Genomic DNA, 25,414 nt, shown 5'->3' on the forward strand with positions numbered 1-25,414 from the left:
TTCGCTGTAGCTTGTGATGCATGTGGGAACAGCATAGGAGGCACTTTGATGCAGGATGGCAGAGTGGTTGCATATGAGAGTAGAGTTCTCAAAGATGCTGAATTGTACTTGCAGACATACGAGAAGGAAATATTAGCAGTGATACATGCTTTGACCACATGGAAACATTACCTTCTTGGAGCTGATTTTTATGTGCAAACTGATCATCAGTCACTTAGATATTTTCTCACGCAGAGAAAATTATCTGAAAAGCACATGAGATGGGCTAACTTCCTCTCAATGTTTCATTTTCAAATTGTACATGTGCCGGGTAACAAAAATGTCGTGGCTGATGCACTTTCCAAGAAACCACAGCCTGAAGCAGTCTCCAAGAAACCCAGTGTTTCAGCAGTGAGCATTGCTTATAACAATGTGTTAGATGTGATGAAAGATCAGTATGTTAATGATGCTGATTTTTCAACTATTTATGAACAGCTTTCTGATGGTCAAAGGCATGATCACTATATGTTGAAAGAGGGTTTCATTTTGATGCATGGACGACTCTGTGTCACTGATCAGATGTGACAGAAAGTCATAATAGAAAGTCATGCTCCTCCATATGCAGGACATAGGGGAATTACAGCAACAATTACAGCAGTGGAGCAATACTTTTATTGGCCATCTTTGAGGAAAGATGTGGAAGAATATGTGAGAACATGCATGGTTTGTCAGAAAGTAAAGTTTGACAGGCAGAAGGCACCTGGGTTGTTACACCCTTTGCCAATTCCGGATAGACCATGGCAAAGCATAGCTATGGATTTTGTGTTTGATCTTCCACGTACTCCTACTGGACATGATGGATTGTGGACAATAATTTGCAGGTTTAGCAAACAAGCCCACTTTGTGCCAGTAAGAAAGAAAATTACAGCAGATCAAATGGCCAAATTGTTTTTGCAGCATGTCTTCAAGTATCATGGGAAGCCTGAATCCATAATCAGTGATAGAGATCCGAGGATGACCAGCCTCTTTTGGAGAGGACTGTTTGAAAATATGGGCACTACGCTGAATTTTTCGTCATCTTTTCATCCTCAGTCTGATGGACAATCGGAGCAGGAAAACTCTACCATCTTGGATATGTTTAAATGCTATGTCTCAGACCACAAAAGCAAATGGGAGCATTATTTGCCTTTGCTGGAATATGCTTACAATAATATGGTGCTCACATCCACAGGTAAAGCACCTTTTGAAATAGTGGAAGGTGCCAGGAAGATACCTCCCATTTTGCATACAAAAGAGAAAATCTTCGAAGCTAATCGTTTTGTGGAAAGCCTTGAACAGGCTTACAAGAAGATCAAATATGCCTTGCAAAGAAGTCAGGACAAGCAGAAAAGAGCAACAGATAAGCACCGCAGGGAATTGGTATTCACAGAAGGTGATTGGGTTTTGCTGCGTTTTCAGAAGGCAAGGCTGAAAAATAAGAAAGGCAAGGAAAGGTTGTACACAAAGCTGAACATGCGTTACTATGGTCCTTTCTAGAATTCTGAAAAGATAAACGAGGTAGCTTACAGGCTGAAGTTGCCTCCACATTGGAAGATACATAATGCCTTTTATGTGAGCTTATTAAAGCAATATCATGGAGATATTCCCGAGGATGTACCTGATGAGGTGCAGCCTGAAGTGGAAGAACAGGATGAACTTCTGGACCCAGAGCAGATTCTGGCACACAGAGATAGAAAGCTCAAGGGTAAAGTTATCCGTCGCTACTTGGTAAATTTTCAAAACTACCCATCACTTGATGCGAAATGGATGGAGGAAGGTGAACTGGCAGATTCACCTGGGATATTACAGCTTTACCTTGATGCTTTTCAATTAGAGCCGACTGCGGTCCAGGCTCCTACAGGTAGTTCAACAGAGCGAGCGTCCGGAGCATTACCTGATGTTCGAGAGGGGGGTAGCACCTCCACTCCCTCAGTACAGACGGGCTCACCGTGATTTCATGAGGTCACTTGATGACACTGTATGTTTCATCCTAGATACTGAGCTGACAGTATTTCTGCTGTGAGACTTCATGATATTGACGCATCTTGACTATTGATCGCCGAGGATCACATAGATTTTGAGCAGTATATAGATGCATGCCTCTCCTAGCCATATTTTCACTGTCTCTGTATACTATAGCTGCGGCTTTCTTGTATACTCTTTTATGCTATATTTCATGCTCGCTCCTCTGTTTTGGGGCAGCAAACTGTGGTTTGCTGTTTCAAGAGAGGGGTATGTCACGGGGGCGTGAAATTCTAAGTACTTTAATGTACTACAAGACCGTGACAACTTTGGTTTTAAAAGTCCAAGCGTGGGCTTAATAATGTGTAATTAAACGCGGCATGGTGCCTAGCACATAAGCGTAATTAATCCCTAGGCCCAAAGGCATTCCAAGGAATAAAAAGAGTGGTTGTTGGGAAATGATGATGTGGCATTTTTAATGGGCCCCCTAGAGGGCCATGTACCTTCAGTGGCCCCCCTAGAGTTCCAGGTGGCTCTAGTGCCTTCTACATGCTCCTTTGCCATTCCTGGACCTTCCTGGGCCTTCTAAACTTCACATGTGTGGTTTTCTCTCTCATCTTCTCCCTTTGTTGAGATTTTGGACTGGTTTTTCAGCCTCCTTCAGCTGAATTCCGTTTTTCTTCATAACTCCTCACCCGTTTGGATTCCTCGACTTCCGTTTGGCCCGATGGCTTCCCCTCCGCCTCCCCTTCGTAGTGATATGCTTTTCCCTCCGTGCGTTTGGTAGAACGGGCAGAGCTGAGCACTTCTTTTGCTGGTCGAATTTGCAAAAGTGGCTTTTTCTGGACCTTTTTTCTTCTACCGCCTCCTGGGCCTCTCCTCTTGCAAAGCTACAGCTTTCTGTTGAATTTCGAGTGGTTCGACGCGCTGGTTGACTGGTTTTTCTCAGTTTTGGAGGACTTTCCGGCGATGAAACTTCTCCAAAACCTTCTCAATGCATTCCTCTCTGAAGCACGCTTCTTTTGAGCCCAAGAACTCCCACTTCTTCGCGATAGAAGTGCTTCTTTTCGCATTTTTCAGTGGAATTCTTGCTGGTCGGCTCTTGTAAATGCTCTTTCTTCATGCCTTTGCACTCCTCTTTGGTTGAGAATGCAATTGGGCATTGGCTACTATGTCCTCTTGGCGATTGAGGACTTGGTTCGAGTTTTCACGGCTTGGTGAGTTGTGATTTTGCTACTGCAATTTCTTTTTGCCATAAGCTATTGGTTGGCCTCGTGTGCCGCCTCTTTCTTGGCTCACAGGTGCCCAGGCAGTGCTACACGAGTCATTCCTTGGTTGGGTACTTTGCTGATTTTATTTTGGAGCTTTGAAAAGCTTTGTGAATGCCATCTGGAAACCACTCAAAGAGAGTGCAGCTGGGGTGCAGTGTGATTGCATCTGGACAGCCAATGGAATTGCACTCAGAAAAGAGAATGCCTTTGGGTTGAGCCTACGGGTTAAGTGCACTTATGTGATGGTGTTATATGCTTGAAAGCCTTGTGAAGGCCTAGTGAATTGGGGCTGCGTGCTCAGTTGCAGGGAAGGTCTCCCAGATGCAACTTGTAATCATTTCACTGTGAAATATAAAGAAATACCGAAAGGGGCGCCACGGTGTTTGGGGCCAATCGGGTGCACTTGTCTATGTCTGTTGAGCAGGGGCATTCTAGCCTCCATCCCTTTTTCAGTGGTTTTGTTTGTGAACAAATGGGTAAATGCCAAATGGTGATCATGCAATGGTTAATGGTTGTGATATATGCTTTGTGAGCTGTAAATAAGTGCTGAAGTGATTAAAGGTTTAGTTCCACTGCCCTCTGAGTGATTAGAGGCCGGTTTCAGTGTTTCCACTTGGTTTTCTTTTGCAGGTAATTTTTGGCAATTGAGGACGTTTACCTTCTTTCAAGAGGAGGGTCTGTCACGAGGACATGAAATTATGGGACTATTGATTTGTGAGTCCCGTAATTTGCGCGTGACTGCCTTGAGCCTCTGGGACGCAAGGGTCCGGCCATGGGGCGGGACTTGGGGAATTAAAATTCCTAAGTGGGCCCTTGGAAATAGTGAATGTGTGTCCACTGTCAAAAAGTGCAACAAAGGGGCCAAAAAGAGTGGTGCAATTTAAAAAAAAACACTGCTTTTTGGAGCATAGGGCTTTAAAAGGGGGGAGGGAGCCCTTCTTTTAAATTCAGTTGACAAATCGGTTCCAAAAGGAGCCAGATCATCAGTTGTGAGCTGCCAGAGCTTGCAAGGTGCTGCTAGAGCAAAATCGCATTTTACCAGGAGCTTCCAAAGCCTGCCAGAGGAAATCGTCACCAGCCAGGGCCAGTACCAATGCATCCAGGGCCTGCCAGAGGAAAACGCACCAGATCTAGAGCCTATTGCAGATTGTGATTTCTACCAAGGTTTTTTTTGCAAATTGCAATTCTGTTTCCAGGTCCTCATTCTGGTTCTGTTTCTAGGTGTTTCCAGGCTACTACAGAAATTGCGTCTGTTTTCAGGAGTTTCCAGGCTGTCCCAGAGAAATTGCGATTTGTTTCTAGGCTATCCAGGCTGTGCAGGGAGATTGCGATTTGATTTCTGGAGGCTTCCGGGTTGTGCCAGCTGATTTTGGTAACTTTCTAGGCATGGGTGTTCAATTCTAAGCTACTTATGGGGCTGTGCCAAAGCAGAATCAGCTTATCTCCGCAGGATCTAGGGTTTTCCAGCCAGGGTGACCTTTCTTCTGTGGATTCCGGGTAGAAGAAGGCTTGTCATTGCCTGCTTTTTCCGTTCCCTGATATAAATCTATGTTGAGATAAGCGAACCTGAAAAAAAAGAACTCTTGACGTCGGGATATAAATCTAGTAAAGACTATTTGAGAGAAGAGGCTTCAATATAAACAGAAATTCCTGGAAAGTGAGACTCTCAAGGAGTAAACTTTTTGCACAATCACTGAAAGGCCCCCTAATTCCAGCAGAACATCCAATTTCCTAGTAAAGACTATTTGAGAGAAGAGGCTTCAATATAAACAGAAATTCCTGGAAAGTGAGACTCTCAAGGAGTAAACTTTTTGCACAATCACTGAAAGGCCCCCTAATTCCAGCAGAACATCCAATTTCCAAGTTGGCTAAGAGGAGGGTTCTCGAAGACTGTCTCTGAACATCAGACGCAGCTCGAGACATCCATGTTGACCTTCTGCCACATGAATCACCTTGATGATGAAGGCTATTGGGGATACAACAGCAGACAATGAGATGGAAATCCCATCCCACTCAAAAACACTAAAAAGGCCATAGTCAGAATTTAAAAGCAGTGATTAAAAAGACAACAGCCAAAGCATTCTGGCTGTCAATGTAGACCACGGTAGAAGTGGCCTGGATGACATCAAGATTTGCAAGTAACTTGCTGAGACAAACACACTCTACTATATTTATGAAGGCTGCCCAGTACCCAGCTTCACAAATAGAAGTAGCAAAGGTAGGATACTTCTTGCTGAACCAAGAAATGCATGAAGAGACAAGCATGAAGCAGTTGCCACTGTGAGACACGTGGGTGTTGATAAAACTAGCCCAGTCATTGCCCATGAAAGCATGCATGACTAGTGAAGACTTATCATTATATAACAGTCCCAAATGCTGTGTGCCTTCAACTATCAAAAGGCACGTTCCACTGCTTGCCAATGCTGTGCATTGGACATGTGCATAAACCTGCTTAACTGAGACACTGCAAACTGCAGATCAAACTTGGTGTAACATAAGGCAGCCGACAGCCTACTTGTAAAGGGTAGCATCAAATGGGTCACTCCCATCCTCAAAGGAGAAATGGAAGCTTGGCTTCAATGGTGTAGAAACCGGCTTAGAATCCTCAAACTGGAAGCATTCTAAGAGCTATCCAATGTACTTGGATTGTGAAAAACCTGCGTGTGCAATCCGGTGCAAACCAAGTGCCCAAACAGATTTTTGATGCCATCTGTTTGTCGAGTGCAATGCCACTATTTTACAATTGCAAATCCTTCTCTCCCTTCACTCTCATACACACATTAGGGCCTAGAACCAACAGGCTGGAACCCAATCCGCACCCCCCCCCCCCCTCACTAAGTAATTTTATTCATACCCCCTAGCAAAATGGATGCCAAGGTAGAAATGCAACCTGCCCACCACCAAAAAATCTAATTCACTCTTCCAAACATAAAGAGTGGCCTCTATGGGGCTGTTCTGAAATCCAAGGCATAACAAATGTCAATGTATTTTGGCATACCATGCCTGGGCCCTAAGGTGCCTGCTTCAATCCATAAAGGGCCTTTTTCAGCCGGCAAACCTGATTTCCAGAGCCTTCAACCAGCCTGGAACAATGAAAATGCATTTGACTACCGTATCTTCCAGCTTATGCCTCAGTTGAGAGGGAACATGTGCATATGCCAAGGACCCAAACACCCGCATGTGTGAAATCACATGCTTCCGGCTTGTCCATGCTTCATAAGGAGTGATGGTCTTCATTGCCCGTGTGTGGGTGCTCTGTTGAGCACATAGTTGGCACACATAAATTGCATCAAACAAAAACTTGTTGGGCAATGAGTCACCTTTAAGCGACCATTTCCATCAATGTCCTATTCTTTCAGTTGCAGAGTGTGTGGCTACTGTGCATTGATGTATTATGCCCTGAGCTGCTACAAAGTCTGAAAATTCACGGGACATATACTCATCCCCTTGTCGGTGCAAAGGTTCAAGAGCTTGTTTCCACTCTTATTTTCAGCCATGGCAAGAAAGTGCTTGAAATAGGACTTGGACTCTCAAGGATAAATCCAAGTATGTCTATTAAAGTCATCCACAAAGGTGATAAAGTATAAATAGCCCCTAAGTGATGCTGTCCACATTGACCCGCATATATCACTATGGGCTAGATGCAACTTCCTAGATGCACCAACAGTCCCATCTTTTGGAAATGAAAACCAATGCATCTTACCCAACAAGAAGCCCTCCCAAACATGCTTAGTAAGTGCATGTAGTGGAAGATATACCACCATGTCCTTACCAACACACCATTCATTGTCATGGTGAATTCAAACAATAAAATGAGCGAACATGCCTCTCTATGTATAGCATAACATAACAATAGGCTGCTCCCAAGAGTTTAGACCTCTTTTGTGCCACCACCCCTACTGAAGCACACATGCACACACACATAGCGGACGCCCCTTTGCTCCAAAAGTTTGGGGAGCTTCCTTGCATCCATTGTATAAAGCAACCCCCTCACCTTCCATTGTTGCCTCTTAGCTGGTCAGGATTACTTAGGACACTTAGTCCTATTGGGACATCTAGTCCTAATTCACACCAGACATTTTAGTCCTAAGTTGAGTTAGGCCACCATTTGTACTTTCTCATTATCCATTTGCAATTACACTTCAGTTCCTTCAGCTTGTTGTCTCCTCCTTGCATTCCAACTTCCTTCCACCGCTCCTCGCATCCAACAGTGGTTCTATGGTTCAACCATTCGTTCGGTATTAGTTCTACGCTGCTTCGCACTCACCCGTAACTTGTAGGAGCTCCATTCGCTACTATTGTGTCCTGTGACAATGTTTTCAGCTTGTGACCTGCTTTTAGCTCATGCAACATATTGTTCAAGTCTCCTGGAGTTTCACTACCAGTCGTGACATCAATTCCATGCTGCTCCACGCTTACCCATAACTGTAGGAGCTCCATTTGTTGCTGCACCTGTACCGCGACAATGTTTTCAGCTCCTGACCTGCTTTTTAGCCGATGTGATTTGGTGTCCCCTATGGAGCTTCGTCGCCAATCGTGACAGCAGAAGGCTGTTGTCACGTCACCATTCCTGAGGTCTTCGTGAGGTTTTTCTCCAGCTACAGCTCGCTGGAGTCTACATGTAGTCGCAACTGGTTTACAGCACATTTGAAGGCTTTTTAGGTCATTTTAGCAAGCAAAATGAGCACACGACTATTCATACGCACGCTCAAATAGCTACAGCACATTCTTGAACCTTTTTGTCTCAAGACAGGTCTATCCGTACAGCTGTGCGGCACCATCCGTACACCTGTAAGGATCCATATATTTGATTGCGCCTACAATAGTTTTTCTTGCAGGTTTTGTCATTTGTTTCCATTTTGTCTCTGTTTCCACGTACCAGTCATTTCTAGTTATATTTGCAGTTTTGGTCAATGCATTTGATTTTGGGCTCCCATTTGCATTCGACAAATCGATTCTGCATGCAGATTTGCAGTGACATTGCTTGGTATAGTCACATGCGGGACTTCTCTTCCATTTGCCCTCGTTTTGGTGCAATTTTCCTCAAGCAAGTGGGGCTTTTGAACATTTACAGTCATATTGCAGTGCTTCTACGCACATTACATCTTGCAGAAATCCATTTCAGTCCTTGCACGATGCACCCAAAGGGGTGTTGTCACTTGTGCAAACAATGCATCTTATCCCGTCAGAGCGGTTGGCCAAGTGCAGGTCATTTTAGTGTCAGGGGATGCAGTGACTCTTGTGGAGTGTTATATGTTCCAGGTATGTAAAAAAATATGCTTTCCATCTCATCTCCACAAATGGCTTCAGGGTTATTTTTTATGGTTTTCGTTATACTGTGTATGACAACCTGCATGATAACCATACTATTGATAACTATATAGGCATGAGAGATTGGGACATCTCAATTATGGAAGTTTGGTGAAAATGCATTCTAAGGGAAACTGTATAGGGATACAATGTTATTTGCTTTATTGGAGAGAATTGCCATGTGGCATGGAAGCAATTATCCCACATGTAAGAAAGCTTGGAGAAGTGGACAAGGATGGTCATGCATGGTATTCAAGGGGGGGGTTTGTTCTGGCATTTGTAGTTGAGTCTTAACATCAAGGAGTCTTTTCCTTCATGACAATTGTTCTTCTTTGAGTCTATAGGCCCTAGTCTTCAAGAGATGGAAAAGCTAGTTGTCCTTGACTACCTCCAATAAGATCCACTTTTAGCACCAAGAGAAGTGCTCGGTGATCCAAACTATTGTTCATAGGAATATGGTTCTGACAATAGATCATATTCAGACTTACAAAGAGGTCAAGAGATAGGATTTGTAGAACAAGGCCTACCGGAGAACACTCGAGGCTTGACTTACTCATAAAAGACAAAGCATGTTACTTCACTAATAACTTGCCGAAGAGCTACCCCTACTCATCAATAGGACCAATTGATTGACCTAGTTTCAAAGAGACCTTGTCATTCCGAGACTCCAAATTGAACAAGCCCAAAAGAAGCAAGACTGTTGTCTCTGCATAATTGTGGATGTTTTCATAGCGAAACAAATTTACCACATGTCCAACCCAATGAAAGAGTTTATTCATCTTCTATGAGAAGAATAACCAGAGAGAATACAATTTCATCTCATCAGATAAGCTAATTAAGCCGAAGAAGTTGACATTCATTCCAGGCACAAATAAGAAATACAAGATTGGAAACAAGCATAGTAGAATAGTGCATTTGAGTGTTCGACTAGGAAGAGCATAGTTTACTCAAATCAGGCAATCCTGTTCTGAACATAAGCTCCTAATGGAGAATGTATAGTGCATTAAAGTGTTCTACTAGGAAGAGCATAGTTTTAGTCAAATCGGGCAATCCTATTCTGAACATAAGCTCCTAATGGAGGGTGTATCATACAACCATGATTGGCCTTCCTTGGTTGGGTTAAGGAGGCAATGGTTAAGGGGTCGCTTAGGGTTGGCAACCATAGATCGAGATTGGAGAATTTTGCTAAATATAAACGAATATATGATTGTATGAGAGCATGGGCTCCGCAATCTTTGACGCGCCATTGATTAGGACCTGGTTCTTGGAGGTTGACTCATAGGCACACTACATAAAAAGCTGTCTCTCGAATGAAAGTGGTGTTGGATCTTGTTGAGTGATGCTATAAACTATATCCGTGACAGGGTTGTGAGTTACAATAGCAATCTTACAAGTTAAAACCAATATGTTGTGTCATAAGGCATGCCTGCACCACATTTTCTTTCAAGCAAAGGGAAAACCCTACCGAGTTTGATTTTTAGATTCTAAAGAGAAATGCTCATAATTTGCAAATATCTTTGACCTTTTAGTGATCTTGTAAGACCAAGAAAATGGACATCACATCAATCCTTGTATTGCCTTGCATATGATACTTAGATCTAATAAGGTGAGTGCATAATGCTACTAGAGGTCAGAACAATGAAGGTGTCCCTTTATCTCCCATATGAGGTTACATCATCCCTATTTATCAAATTGAGATTTTAAGGCTAAAGAGCTTTCCTTGTTCAATATGGACATTGAAGAGTGCTCGTGACCTGAAGCTTCTCTGACCCTTGAATAACATTGTCTAAAGTGTAAAATACCTGTACAAACTAGACTTCACATGTAATATGCAAAATCATAGTGAGAAAAATGACTCAGACAACAATCAAGAGAATAGAAGTCAGAAGATTAATTTTGTAACTCAGTAAAGTGGCCTTGCCCATATCTAGCTATGTTATTTGTAATGAAGATAATTGCTCTATCGATGTACCAAATTATACACGAACTTAATGCTCAAATGTAATATTGCAAGATATTCAAAACCACACAGAGTAACGATTTCAACGGGATAAAGTCACCCACATGGACTTACATTTCCAAAATAGTTTCCAGTTTTATTTGAAATGTCTTCCTCATCAAGAGAAATAATATAATTGCTGGTCTTGCTTTTCTTCCGCTTACGTGCCGAAAGGAGGAAGAAATCACCCTTTGTAAGGTATAGTTTGTAACTACAATGTCAAGAAATATAATCTTTTAAACAAAAGAAGTCAGACATCAAAGACACTCTTCATCCCCCCTCCCCCCCAAGAAAAGAACCATCTATTAAAAACTAGAAAAACCAATGACACTTGAGTCACCAGCCTCGTTAGCGAAACTTATTATGAATAGGGAGACTTCTACACAAGAGAGTAGGACTTCAAGAAAAATTATTGCTGATTAGGTTGTGTTCAATTCACACCACATGCACACTTGACATTAATGATTAGGCTACATTGAAATTAGCTGTAATATCTATGTATTCAACGAATACAATGAAGAGAAAAACGAGCATATATGCTTCTATAAAAATGTAGCGGATGCCATTGACCTAGAAAGATTAAGTTTCTTAATGATAATGCCATCTTCTAACCCATGGAAGGATCCAAGCCCATCAAAGAAGTAATAAGGAATTTTTGATGGCTGGCCTTGTAATCTTGTGGCAAAGACCCCAAAGAGGATACGAGATGCTTGTGGCTATGCTAGCTGAATGAGCTGTTGGAGCATCAAGGCACATTTTTTGCATATCAGGCGAAGTCTCTCAATATTATGTAAGGGCATGAGTACCCAATATTGCCCAAATTAGTATGCTAATCAATGGGGCTAATCAAGAGAAGAACATTGGTTCAAACGGCTCTAAAATCAGAGTCATATTGAGGGAGATAAGGTTGTGTTAAGTGGTAGGTCATTGCCTAGGGGTAAAAAGGGGCTAGAATAGTCAAGTGTAGGGAGAGGGGTCAAGGAACCATAGAAACTCTAGTACCTAAGGTCTAAGGATTAACCTACGTCTTAGGGAGAAATGAGGTGTAACCACTCATGTGGTCATGTCCCATCTTCCACCCTTTCCATAGGGACGTAGCAGTACCCATCCAAGCAAGCACCTAGACGCACATAGTTAGTCAGCCTTACAGTAAATGAGTCAGATAGGGAGAGAAATACCCAATGTAGAAGTCACAAGGGCACTCACTTCAGCATCAATGCTGTAGGAGGGCTTGTTGAACAGCAGTAGAGTTCTCGTGTCTACACAAACCAGACAAAAATTAGGAATTTAAGGATAAATAGAGATTCTGGTTCATTACACCTGGTATTAGAGCCTCTTTTCTAAGCTAAGAGAAGAGAGGCACAACAAATTAAAGAGGGGACAATCGTTGCACTAAACGGGTCACGGGCCAGCAACAATTATGTCATCGTGAATAACATAAGACTTCAGTTGCACCAGCCATGAAAGTCCATGCATAGATCGCGGCTTGCAACTACAAAACCTCTAGACGACATCCTCAATACAGGCGTAGCGTGACTTGTTAGAAAACGAAAGGAACAAAGATCATCCGCAATCAAGGGTTGCTGGGGAAATTCTTGAGATACCACTAGTGAGGGGAAATTGCCCTCAGAACCAAATTACAGACTGTTAGGAAGAAGAATGCGAGTTCCGCAGCAAACCAGGTCAGTATCACCCAACCCAGCAATTTCAAGATTTCCACGAAATAATTTGGGCAAGTGAAAAACTCAAACAAGCCAGATGGTCAAACGACAAAATCTTGGCTTGCCCGTGACAAATTACACCAAGCAACAACTCGTTTGGCATAGACAATGTAATAGCCTCCTTGATGGAGAGCAAAAACAAACGTACTGAATAGAGCAAAACAGATGAGAGGTGAAGGTTTTGTCCAAGTGTCAAAACCTAAACCTATCCACTAACCGTAGTTAAGGGTCCTAGCTGTGGTTAGGGAGAACCTCTAATGAGGTAAAAGTGCCCCTAACTCACTTATTGACTACACATTGGTCACTTCCATGAATTATGGCAATAATTCCAACACCCCCCTACAAGGAAAAGATCAATCACAAAACAAAGATAAGTTTAGGGCATTGCGAAATGTCTCAAACTTCTCACGTGGAAGAGCTTTGGTGAAGATATCTGCAACATTGTTATGTGTGGAGACATAGATCATACTGATCTCCCCTGCATGCAACTTCTCTCTGACATAGTGATAATGAACCTCAATGTGGTTCATGTGAGCATGAAACACTGGATTCTTTGCAACTGCTATAGCACTCTGACTATCAGTGAGAATTGAAGGACCCTCCAAATCAGCAAATAAGCGGCGTAGCCATACACACTCAACTATTGCTGTGAAAGCTGCCCTGTACTCAGCTTCACATGAGGAAGTAGCCACAGTATATTGTTTCTTACTGAGCTAAGAAATGCAAGCATGTCCCAAAAAGAAACAACTACCACTTGTGGACTGCCTAGAGTCATAATATCCAGCCCAATCTAAGTCACTGTAAGCATGCATTTGCAAGTCACCCCCTGGGAAACATCAAGCCATAAGACTTTGTGCCTTGCAAGTAACGAAAGATACGTTTTACAGCTTGCCAATGTGTTGTCTTTGGGCTGTGCATATACCTACTCACCTGAGATGCTGCAAACTGAATATCAAGCCATGTATTGCACAAGTAAATGAGGCATCCAACAGCCTGGCTGTAGAGTGTGGCATCTACTGATTCACCTACATCATACATAGTAAGCTTCAGCCCTGGCTCCATGGGAGTGGCTGTAGGCTTGCAATCTTGCATATTGAACCGATCCAAGAGTTTTTGCACATACTTGGATTAAGACATAATAATGCCACGTCTCTCTTGTAAAAATTGGATCCCCAAATAAAAATATAACATGCCCAAATCTGACATGTCAAATGTAGCTTTCAATTCAGCTTTGAAATCTGCAATTTTTTCTTCATGTGACCCTATGAGCAGCATGTCATCTACATAAAGAATGATGACCAAAATATCCCCCACATCCTTCTTGGTGTAGAGGGTACTTTCAGTTGGATTGTTATGAAGCCCCTTGCTGGTCAGAAAGGCATCAATCTTGGAGTACCATGCACGTGGGGCTTGTTTCAGCCCATACAAAGCTTGATGCAGCTTGCAAACTTTTTTTTTTCCAGAGATGCAGCTTGCAAACTTTATGTGCATTACCCGAAACTTCAAAGCCAGGAGGTTGTTTGACATAAACCTCTTCTAACAAGTCTCCATTAAGAAAAGCTATTTTTATATCCAACTGATGAACATTCCGATCAAAATGTGCAGCCATAGCAATAGCTAATCTAATAGTGGTCATCCTGGAAGTAGGAGAAAATGTCTCCTCATAATCGATGCCCTTCTTCTGAGCATAGCCTTTTGCAACCAGCCGTGCCTTGTACCTGTCAATGGACCCATCTGAATTTCTTTTTAGCTTAAAAACCCATTTCGTACCTATGGCATTCTTGCCCAATGACAAATCCACAAGATTCCAGGTCTAATTTTTCTCAATGGACTTTAACTCATCTTTCATGGCATTCATCCAATGTACATTGTCCTTAGCTTCTTTAAAATTATCAGAATCTTCTTCATCAAAAAGAGTACTTGCATAAGTTGATTCAACAGAAAGAGCCCCCCTTTCGTGCCTTATTGCACTACGAGTTCTGCCAGGCAAAGGAGTATCAAGCTTACTCTCCTTGATAGTTTGGAGCAACCAATTGGGAACTGATTTGGCGGCCTATATTTCTGTAATCTCTTGCCCGACAGCATCTTCCACTACCTGTGGCTGAATCGAGGCATGTGGAACATGAGGAGCTTGCTGCAAATTTGATTTTCAGCAAGGATGTCGGAAGCGAACGGGTATTAATCCCTCAAAAACATCATCTGATGTAGAAGAAGCGGGCACATTAACTTCAGCTTGTGTATGTGCTGAATTTTCTGAAAAGATTACATCTCTGCTGACAAAAATCTTGCATGAAGCAGGATTGTAGAGACGATAACCAACAAAACCAACAAAAATCTACTCTCTGCACTATACCCAACAAATATGCATTTAATTGCCTTGTCTGACAGCTTATGTCGAAACTCAACATGCACATGGGCATATGCAACACATCCAAAGACAAGAAAATGATCCACTAAGGGCTTTATCCCATGCCAAACTTCATAAGGAGTCTTTGTTCTCAAAGCCCAGGTGGGAGCCCTATTCAAAACATAGTTGGCACACATGACACCTTCAAGCCAAAACCGGTGAGGGAACTTTTTGCTTGTAAGCATGCATCTATCCATCTCCATAAGAGTTCGATTTTTCCGCTCAACTTTGCCATTTTGCTGAGGGGTAAGCCTCACTGTAAGCTGATGTGTGATGCCCTTCTCTCAAATAGGCCTCAAATTCATGAGACATATACTCCCTCCCTCTGTCCGTGCATAATGTCTGCACGTTGAGTCTTGTTTCATTCTCAACCTTTGCCACAAAGTATCGAAAATGCTTAAACACATCTGATTTTTTCTTTAAACCATAAACCCAAGTGTAGTTTGAGTAGTCATCAATAAATGTGACATAATAGAGATAACCACCCAATGCAGGAGTCCTCGTGGGACCACAGACATCACTATGAATGAGCTGTAATTTTCGAACAGCTCGTACTGCACCATCCTTCTTGAAGGAAAACGTGTGCATCTTCCCAAGTATGCACCCTTCACAGGCATGAGGAGGAGGTGACTCCAAAGGAGGCAAAGCATCAACCATAGAATGTTTTTGAAGGGTCATAAAGCTGCCGTAACTCATATGCCCATATCTAGCATGCCATAACTCCGCATTCTGCATAGGAGTAGTGGGAGTAGAAACTGCAATTGCATCGTCTGATCTTTTCTCAAAAACATGTCCAGAATCAACTTTATGATGATGTGAAGGCTGATTTGCATGCTGCTTATGCTACTCCTTCCCTTTGGGCTTGAATTTTGAAAGCATCGCATGTTCACCAGCTTGTGAAGCCATGTTCTTCTTGGTTTGTTCTTCCAGCAACAAAAGTCCTATCAACTCATGACAAGTGAGAGGGTTGTCACCCCCCCTCAATGACAAATTCAATGAGGTGTGAAAGTCAAGATAAGACTCAAAAAGAGAATTCAGAGTGGTAGTGACCATCTCTGAATCTTGAATGATCTCGTCAATATTCAACAATTGCTCTCTCAAAACCTAAAGTTTAGTGAGGTGCTCAGACATAGAGTCACCCTCATCCATATGAGTATGAGTCAACTTTCTCTTCAGGAAAGAGACCCTAGCATCATTGTGGGCTGAAAACACTCTCTCCAAAATATCCCAAGCTGCCATTGAGGTCTTGCATGACCGAATGTGTGGAATGATAAACCTTTTGACAGAAAGGGAGATAGCTGAAAGTGCTAGTGCATCACGCGAATCCCACCTTTTCCGTTCCTGTGTAGGAGCCACCGCTGCAGCAGTTACTGCACCTAGCACTTGTCCTGCACCTTGAGCTTGTCCTCTAACCCTTCCTCCACCTTGTTGAGGAGTGGCAGGTGCAACCACGTTCTCTGGCCGTGGCTCAACCCCATTGACATAGTCCCACTCCATAGGGAGTAGTTGGTACCATCCAACTTATCCTCCTGTGTGAGGACTCCAAACACTTCATTGGGATTGTTCTGGGCCATAACTGCCAAAGAAAATGCAGCAAATCCCAACAAAACTTCCCTTAATAGGAATTAAGGTGCACAACACAAATCCCTTCCGGGATATTGATGCAAGCTGCCCACTGCTCAAAAAACAAAATCAATGGCTCAAAATGCAACAGCCCAAAAGCATAAACTCAATTGAATCTTTGCCAAATGTGCCTGCGAAACACCTGCAAAAAATCAAAAAGCCCCAAATAGAAGAGAATAGGTGTCCAAAACCAAAGAACAGCTTGCTGTCTCGGCCTATCAAAGGCTCAAAATGTACCCAAATAACCTGCAGATGCCCAAAACTTGCCAAAAAACACTGCAAAGTCTGCAATGTGACTCAATCTGAGACCAAAATTTCCTGCAAAGTGACTCAATCTGAGTCCAAAATTTCCTGCAAAGTGTTCAAACACCTCGTACAGTGTGAAATTGCATCCGAATGCCAAAAGCCCTAATTTCTTCAGAAAAATTGCATCCAAAAGAGGGTAAATTAGCTGAAAGCCCCAAATTTCTTTGCAAAATTGCAAGCAAAACCAAAAGCCCCAAATTTTGGAGCAAATCCTACCAACTAATCGCAATGTTTGAAAAAAAAAATTGCCCCAAATGCAATCTGCACCTATCACTTGCAAAGGTCACTTGCGAAACCTGCAACAACCACCTGTAGCAAATGTGCAGGTACGTCAACCTATACGACACTGCACGTCAACGAAAGGATGCAGGTACAAGAATGTACGAAATGTACCATACAATGTACGGTTGAAGCACGTGTGCAAGTACAGTGTAAGACGCTACTTGCAAGTACGAAAATCCGTACGCAGTACGGACTACCTGCACAAGTGAGTGTACACGCGCTATACCAAATGTGAGTGTACGGGTGCTGTATGCTGTACGGCTGGCTGGCAATGTACGGCAAGGTGTAAGAACAGGTGTATGGCAGGTATACGGACAGGAAGAAGCAGCTATACAATGAGCTTGACGATGGGCTCTAGGTCTAGGGACAGAGGCAGGCTTGACGATGAGCGACGGGCGTCAGATACGAAAGCGAGCAGGCTCTGCTACCAAATGAAAGCAAAAGGAGAGATGGAGAGCAAACCGTACACGTAGTGAATAGAAGAGTGTGAGCAAAACATACAAGAGGTTTAGGTTTTGTCACTATCCACTAACTGTAGTTAGGGATCCTAACTATGGTTAGGGGGGAAGCCCTCTAATGAGGGAAAAGTGCCCCTAACTCACTTACTGACTACACATTGGTCACTGCCATGAATTATGGCGATAATTCAAACAGGCAATTCATGCAGAGGAGCTAGGTTGGGTCAAATCTATTTTATTAAGTGGGGTTGGAGGCTTGGCCCTAGGCTACAAGGGATCGATTGAGAGCTAGGCTATGGGAGAGGCAAAAGGCCATGTGAGCTGAATGCAAGGAATGAGATTCGGTCTTCTAGCAGCAATACTGGAGATGGTCACAACAAAGGTTCAAATGCATTACAAAGGATCCGAATCTGAAGAGAGTTTGACGTGCAAGGACAATCACTGGAGGGCCGAAACTCGGATGTAGACATTTGTAGCAAGTCTCAAACAAAAATTGAAGCTTTGAACCTCAAATGACAGGATTACACATTACATCACAAGGGGTGAGGCTCAACACGCCTCTCCAACCCCCCCCCAAACCCTCCATGAGTGAAGCATGCCAATCACCTTCACACCAACACAGATAGATGAATGCCAAGATCACACCACGTGAACCATCAGCATGTATATTACTCATAGCCAATCTCTTCCCAATACGAGAATGTGTAAAGGTAGCGGCTAGCCTAAAGGGCTATAACATTGTCTTATGTCCTTCAAGTCGCACTTTGGTGTAAGCAGGCTCCAAAATCACATCTTTGGAATAGAATCCAGTCAAGAAAGGGAATCCAATTTGGCCACCTTAAACAAACATTGCCACACTTTAACTCGCGCAACGCACATGCGCGAGTGCACACAGACAATCTGCCAAAATTTTGCCGCCTCTGATACCATGTTGGAGTAGCATAAAGCTGCCACTTGTCTAGGCCGGGCACTGACAAAGAGGTGCCTAACTACCTAGCTTCCTCTCCTCCAAAAGGATACCTACAAGGATGTGGAGAGAGAGGGTCTTCATTCGTTATATCCAAGGTACATCAAGGCATACAGTTTGCATGGGACTACGTCCCTCAATATTACACATGTCATCACAAGGAGTGAGGCTCAGCACGCCTCTCCAACATGGGCAATCCCCTTTTTTCATAGAGAAAAGACTTGTTTTAAGTATGACCACTGTTGGAAATATTGTAAGTGGCCAATATATTAAGTAATTAGGAGGGTTGGGGGAACTTTATCCTTCTCAGCTTTTTCCAGGGTTTTAGGATTTTGTCATGTTGACAACCCCTTAGTACTTCACTCTTGCAACTTCAGTTCAAGCTTGCTCAACGCTTTTGCTCTCCATCCATTTCCACTTCTCACATTTGGTAGTAGAGCAGGTTTCCCTTACTCCCCTGTGCCTCCCTGTGCTTGCCCAAGCATCCAAGACAATTCTGTCACAAGAATCTTTGATTTCATCCACGAATAACCTCAATTCCTAGCCCGTTTTTGTCAGCCGCTTGCATCTTTAGCATCAGGGCAGCCCTTAGAGATACTCTACAGCAGGCCACCTCAGTTGCAGATCAGTTTGCCTCTTTCTGAGGTCTTTTGGAGCTGGTCAACTGGTTTTGGAAGCACTTTTTCTGTTCTGGACCTGCTACAACCTTTTCTAAACAGTCCACCTCTACTTGTGAAGATTTTGGGGGGATTGTTGCTACTATTTCGGAGGGATTTTTCCCAGTTCAAAGCTTTTCGTAAGCGTTCTTAGTCCTAGGTCCTAAACACACACTGTGTTCTTGGTGGACTAGTGCATATGTAAGGGTGGCAACTAGTGCACTCGGAGATTCTAGCAGTGCCCTCTGTCATAGAGCTACCATGGCTGGGTGGAAAGACAACCCTAACACGTAGTTACATGGATTACCAATGCTTATGTAGGTACTATAAAAATATTCCATATACGGTCACTTCTAGTACAGATGTTGTAAATCAACTCAAGTTGAGATCTGAGGCCATGGTGCTGAAGTAGACGCCATTGATAAGGGATGCTCTCTTTGAAAGGGCGACCACTTCAAGCTACAACACAACAAAGACTAAAACGATCAACTTAGGAAATGTAATATGTTGAGATCCTTTTACTTGGGGTATTGAGGCTTTTAATTCTAACACACGTTTCTTTGAAACTGAGATGGGCTGACTGTGAGGCAGGTATAGATTAATTCTTATTATTTCAATTTCAACGTAATTTTCCTTGCTTCCTTGCCAAAGCTTGACTTACAATTGGATTCTATCAACCTTTGATACATTGGAGACTATTGCTATAGGATCAGCAATGAATTTTCATCCCAACTAAGCCTTTCGGTCAAGCTGTTATATCTTTATCTACGATATTCTTAGAGATAGCTTTTCCGCTTTGATAGGTCTAGGTTTGACTTGGAACCTATCAATGTACAACCCCGTGTCAACTTGGAAATGAGGTGAAAAGCGCATCGGCTGATCTTTGATGACAAAAGAGTCAGCATACAAGAATACCTAATCCATAGGCAGCATTTTTTGTGGAACTTCTTTTTGGACTGATTCAACATATCTCCTCCTCGGAAATTATGGGGTATGTTTTAAAAAGAAGGGTTTTCTAAATCTTAATTCCCAAAGAATAAGTACTTACATTGCCATTGCCTAGGCTAGCTCTTTCTAGTTTTTACATCATACAAATAAGTGTTAAAATGACCGAGGGCTAGCAAGGCTACAAGGGAAAATGAAGGAACATTGTAAAAAGTGTAAGCAGCCCAAACATGATAATTGGTCTACATAACATCTCCAGATGAACTGATTGGCACATCTTCAAGGTGGTCCCATATGTCTAAAAGAACCTCAAATTCAATTATCTCTGTTCTCAATGCTTCAAAAGAAATTTAGGTGGCCGTCCACCATGTTAAGTGGTGGTGTTCCAGCTATTCCCAAATACTACATCAATATCCTCATTGCAAAAAACTCCTTAGGGATTTTTGACTTAATTCCCTACCTTAGCAGTTCCTAATTTAAAGATATAATCAATATGAAGATAATTTTGCTTCACTGCAATCTTCAAACCTAGATGCCAAAAGTCAAGGTAAAGACAATTGAAAACATAAATAAAATACAGTAAACTCTGCACATGGTCCAAGAAACAAATCCATTTGTGACTCCTAATTAGTATATTATGCAAATTTTTAGAGAAAATGTTTGTTACGGTACAAGGGGCCAATTCAAGCAAGCGGGGTTTTCATGAAGAGGTAAGCGCATTCATCAGCTCACGTATGTACATGCAAGTTGAAATACTTGTACATACATGGAGAAACATGTCTTTCATGCAAACCCCGCTTGCTTGATTGAATTGGCCCCTTGTACCATAACGAGCATTTTCTCTAGAAATTTCAATAATAGACTAAAAAGAAGTCACACATGGATTTTGAACCATGTGCAAGGTAATTGCATTTAATTTAAATTGACTTTTAGTGTATACAAGCATATGCGCGTGTGCATGCATGCTTGTGTGAACACATGCCTGAGTGTACCTATGTACACACACCTGAAATTCTTGTATATCCATGCATGGGCACACATACAGATGCTTGCATGTGTGGAAAAGGACTGCTTAAGAATCAAAATGTGTGAAAATTGAGTAAACCATAACTACAATAAAATACATGAAAGAACTTGTCTCATCCCAAAAGCATTCACATAGTGCAAATAAATTGTTTTAGTTCTGATATGCAAAGGAAGGTTGACCTTGTGAGAAACATAACAATCACCTTGGATACATTTTGTAAGTGCCTACCACTCTTCTTATGTGGCATTGGATTCGACACCCAAACTTGGAACCTGGGCAAACAAGAAAAACTCGCAAGTCTGATATGTCAGGGACAAGTGGCCTGAAGCTACAATGTGGCTTGTCTTGGAAGCACTTTGGTTCGTAGACAGGTGTGATCCCTTGCTCCAATAGTTTCTGTTCAAGTGGTCCTTTCTAGTCAAATCAAAGAAAAACAGTTTCAAAAACATAACCTTGTGAAAGAAGTGGGATGTGCACAAGGAAAATGTTTATTATCCAGCATACATTCATGAATGACGACCACCAAAGGCAACTTTCTCAAATTGTTCAGGACCATCCCTCTAAATAATAATTTGAAGAGTCAAACAAACCATTTTATTTACCTTAGACTGAAGGTCATTGCACCCTGGCTCAGCCATGTCAGAAGTATTTTCTCCGAATGCTGTTTGCTGCCAAAGGAAAATGAGTCATATGGTTGAAGTAAAAATCAGTAACAAAACTGTGCAGCTTCATCTGAACAACGATTGCTGTTTTCCAAACCTACCCAATGGTCAACACGTGCCTTCTGCATCTATAGAACATCACTAAATTTGAATATAAAACTCTAACAAAGAGGCCAATGTCCACAAACATTGAGCCTACCTTGCAAAATCGGCTTCGTAAACTGTCTTGCAAAGGGGATTCGATGGGCTTTTCTTTTTTCTTTGCAAATTCTCTACTTGAGTTGGGCATCGACCCAATTTCTCTGCTCGATAAGATAAAATTTGTTAGGTATGACAATTTATTGTAGGATTGATAAAAATAAACCAATACTACTTTTGTTCATGGTTTTTCTATTTTTAAAGACCCAACATATAAATTTATATCACTATAACGACCATTAAAGATTCTCACCACTCTTAGTAACTGAAACATGTCTCAAGGTCACTGAAAGAGACAAATCTTGTATAAATGAGTGGTTCAAACGAGGTGAACAGATGATGGATTAAAATTATTGGCAATGACACAGTTCAGTGGCATTTTCAACGAGGGAATAGATTCAAACAAAGACAATACATGAATCTCTTGATGGCCTCATGACAATAGGTAACCTACTGTTTATATAAAAGCTTCTTCAAGTTTGGTAGGAGATTATGTGAACTGATTAGTCCTAGTGTTGGAGTTACATAAAACCAAAAGATGGACTTCGGAAACCTAGCGCCTTTAAAAACTATGAATTGACAACTATGCAGATATGTGGATGTGCATACCTTGCACCATTGAAGTCTAGAAATGGACCAAGATGCTCAAGAAAGCAAAAGCAGGTTTAAAAGAGCAGCACAAACCAATGACCTTCGTTGCATTGCATCAACTCCAGTCATGCTCATTGAAGGACATTGTGAAAGTACACGTGCAAAAAGCAGAGTGAGAAAAAACTGTTTGGACAGCAACATCATTTAGGATCAAAATTTGGGGAGAAAGCACATTTAGATAGAACACAAAGAGCAGATTAAAGAAAGCAGCTGGCTAGTGAGCCAAGATAAACCAACTGATCATGAATAGAAAGGACAAGTTCAATAGGTGACAAGAACTGCCTTTAAGATGACCATTCGATCACCTTGTGGTTGTAAGATATAGTACAACATCAAAAACCTACAACGAGACTGCAGACCAATTGGAGAAGCTTAACCAGCCAAGAGTATTTATACATAAACAATGTAATTTAACTCACGGAAAAGGAACAACATTATGGTCATGACAAAATGCATTGGTACGGTGTTGCAAGGCATTAAATTTTAACAAAAGACAAAAACATGATAAAAATTTGTTTGAGGTCGTTTCATATAGTTGCACACCGGTGTGTTTTGAACCCAAGGACACAACCATCCACCCAATGCTCTCCTTGAGCAAGTTTGTGTTTTACTTCATGGTATTGCCACATGGCACACAAACATTAACCTAGGCCTAAGCTCACCTAGATTAACCCTGTTAGATATCAATGCTCCACTCTCATGTAACTATGCGGTAACCAGCTAACTCTACTTATAAGCCCCCCATATGAGGAGAAGGCATTTGAGTAGCTCAGTTATCTAGTAGGTCCTAGTTTGGACACCAGATGGGGGCCATGTGTGACCTGATGGCTGAACAGCTTCAGATAGAGTTGGACAACCACCAACTAGGCTACATACAAGTGCGGGAAGGCATCCCTTGACTGACCGCACTGAGGGTAGATGGAGCATTTCCCAAAGAAGTATAGGGTTTAGGAATCAAGAACACATTAAAGGATAAGAGAGAACACACGCGATATATGAATTGATAAGAGAGAGAAAGTTCAATAAAAGATTGATTGCAGAAAGTGCAAATGACATGATAACCCAATGTAAGGGTCTTGCAGCTGTTATACTATTGAAGCATGAAGACCCTAAATTAGATGCATCACTACTTTGATAAATGGCATGTCATCCCTAATTATCATGTACGTACCAAAATGTATACCAAGCCAAGTCATTAAATGAGACAATCATGAGAGAATGTATCTAAGTGCAAGGAGTGTCCATCTTCTACTATCATTGCATATACAATTGCTGCCTGTGAGACAGCATTCTCTGTGTTTGGCCTACGGAGTTGAAGAAAGAAGCTCCCAATTGCACAAAAGGATCCTAGCTGAAGAGGTTAGGAGCGTGAGGAGAAGTCACCTCTTGGCTTTACACAAAATCTAGGGCCTCAACCCTCCTATGTGGCACTGACAATCTGCCCAATTACAATGCACTAACATACATACCATGGAAGCGATATTGGTACCCGATTGGCAGCCACCAGGTCTCTTCTCTTTGGTTCTTTGGTCCACCCAACCCGTATCTATGGCAGCCCATGTGGCCTTAATCTATTAGAGGTCGATTGGGCTTGGGTGGACATGCTCTATTTCTATTAGTGGCACGGATGATCCGCCATAAGCCATTTGTACCACACCAAACAATCTGGCTGAGTTCCGTCCCCCCCTACTCCAGCTTGACGCAGTATTCCAGTGTTCACATACCTCCATCGAGTCCTAGATTTTGGTCCCATGACCTCAAATCGACACACATTACCATGGCTCGTGTTATCGGCATTTAGGACATTCGCAGCAGCTGAGGATGGTCAGAGGTGTTGGTATGCCTGTACATGCAAATGGTTCGCGAGTCTTGGATTGCGTGTCCTGTGTACTATGAGATCCGAGGCCACAACCATTGTCTTTTCAAAGATGGATTTGGACCCCTCTCTTGGTTCATCCGAACCAAAGGCAAGTAGCAATCTTCCTTCATGAGGCTATACGACACAGAGACTAGCTACTCGCAATGCAAAGATGAGGTCGTGAGTCACAATCAAAGTCCACTCGGAAGGTGATTACTTACCCTTTTCACTCAATAGCATGGCCTAGCAATCCCCAAGGAGACGACACATGAAGCTTGGGGACCTTCCCTCCATGTTTATTGGATTAGGGACACATGCACTTGTCCGATGGAGAGCTACTACAAGGAGACCATAACAGACCATGCAAGTTGGTCAACATCAACAGTTTTATCCCCTCGCGGAGCCGACCCCACAAGAGCCTCTATCTGTCGAGACCCTCTATCCATTCCCAGTCGCCCAATGGACCGGTTCCTTATATAGCATATAGAGGACCACCATAGTGATACCACATTGCAAATTTATCCTTCTTCCCATGGGTTCACATAACTTGGTGCGATGTCACGAGGACGTGAGTTTTAGAGCTTGCATGCAGGCTTGCATGTGGGGCCTGGGCAGGACCCTATGAAAAATAAGGGGCAAGGCCCCAGGTTGTTTTGTGTGAAAAAGGGGGCTCCTAGTCATTAACTATGCCTTGGGGCACGTCAAGGGCTAATGGACCCTAGGAGGGGTCCAAAGAGGGCCTTGGGGGGCAAAACCCTCAACATGACATGGGTCTACCACGTGGTAAGTTGCCACGTGGCACTTGCATTTAGCCAACTCCAAGAGGTTCTAATCTGGTTGAAACATGGGAAGCACCTGGGCCGGGTTGGTAGGAGACATACGGGAATCAGAAGAGCACACACACGGGTTAGCATATAGAGCTCGTACAGATTGCCTACGCCATCGTACGAAGGGTTCTTGCCTGGTATACGATACATTGATGTGGCCTATGTACGGATGCAAGGGGAAAATGTGTACGGGAGACCAACCGGAGTAGTACGAATGTCATACGAAACTTTGTGCAGTTGAATGAGTCATCGTACGGCTAAAGCAT

General features: G+C 42.6%; 1 protein-coding gene across 8 annotated transcripts in view; it reads right to left on the reverse strand.

Moving 5' to 3' along the window:
- The window catches only part of LOC147903244 (uncharacterized), a 74,274-nt gene that overhangs the window by 34,660 nt on the left and 14,200 nt on the right, over window positions 1-25,414 (reverse strand). For 7 of the 8 annotated variants that reach the window (XM_087372664.1, XM_087372660.1, XM_087372661.1 and 4 more), the window contains 4 exons: window positions 21,814-21,916; window positions 21,555-21,620; window positions 21,155-21,366; window positions 10,636-10,771 (listed from right to left, as the gene is read on the reverse strand). In XM_087372664.1, coding sequence (XP_087228790.1) covers window positions 10,636-10,771; window positions 21,155-21,366; window positions 21,555-21,620; window positions 21,814-21,916 — 517 coding nt within the window. The remainder of the gene's footprint in view (window positions 1-10,635; window positions 10,772-21,154; window positions 21,367-21,554; window positions 21,621-21,813; window positions 21,917-25,414) is intronic. The other variant, XM_087372663.1, reaches the window with a different exon arrangement.

The sequence above is a fragment of the Dipteris shenzhenensis genome, chromosome 3 (genome assembly GCF_047967505.1).
Source record: "Dipteris shenzhenensis isolate YYH24624 ecotype China chromosome 3, Dip_SZ_1.0, whole genome shotgun sequence".
Classification (NCBI taxonomy): Eukaryota; Viridiplantae; Streptophyta; class Polypodiopsida; order Gleicheniales; family Dipteridaceae; genus Dipteris; species Dipteris shenzhenensis.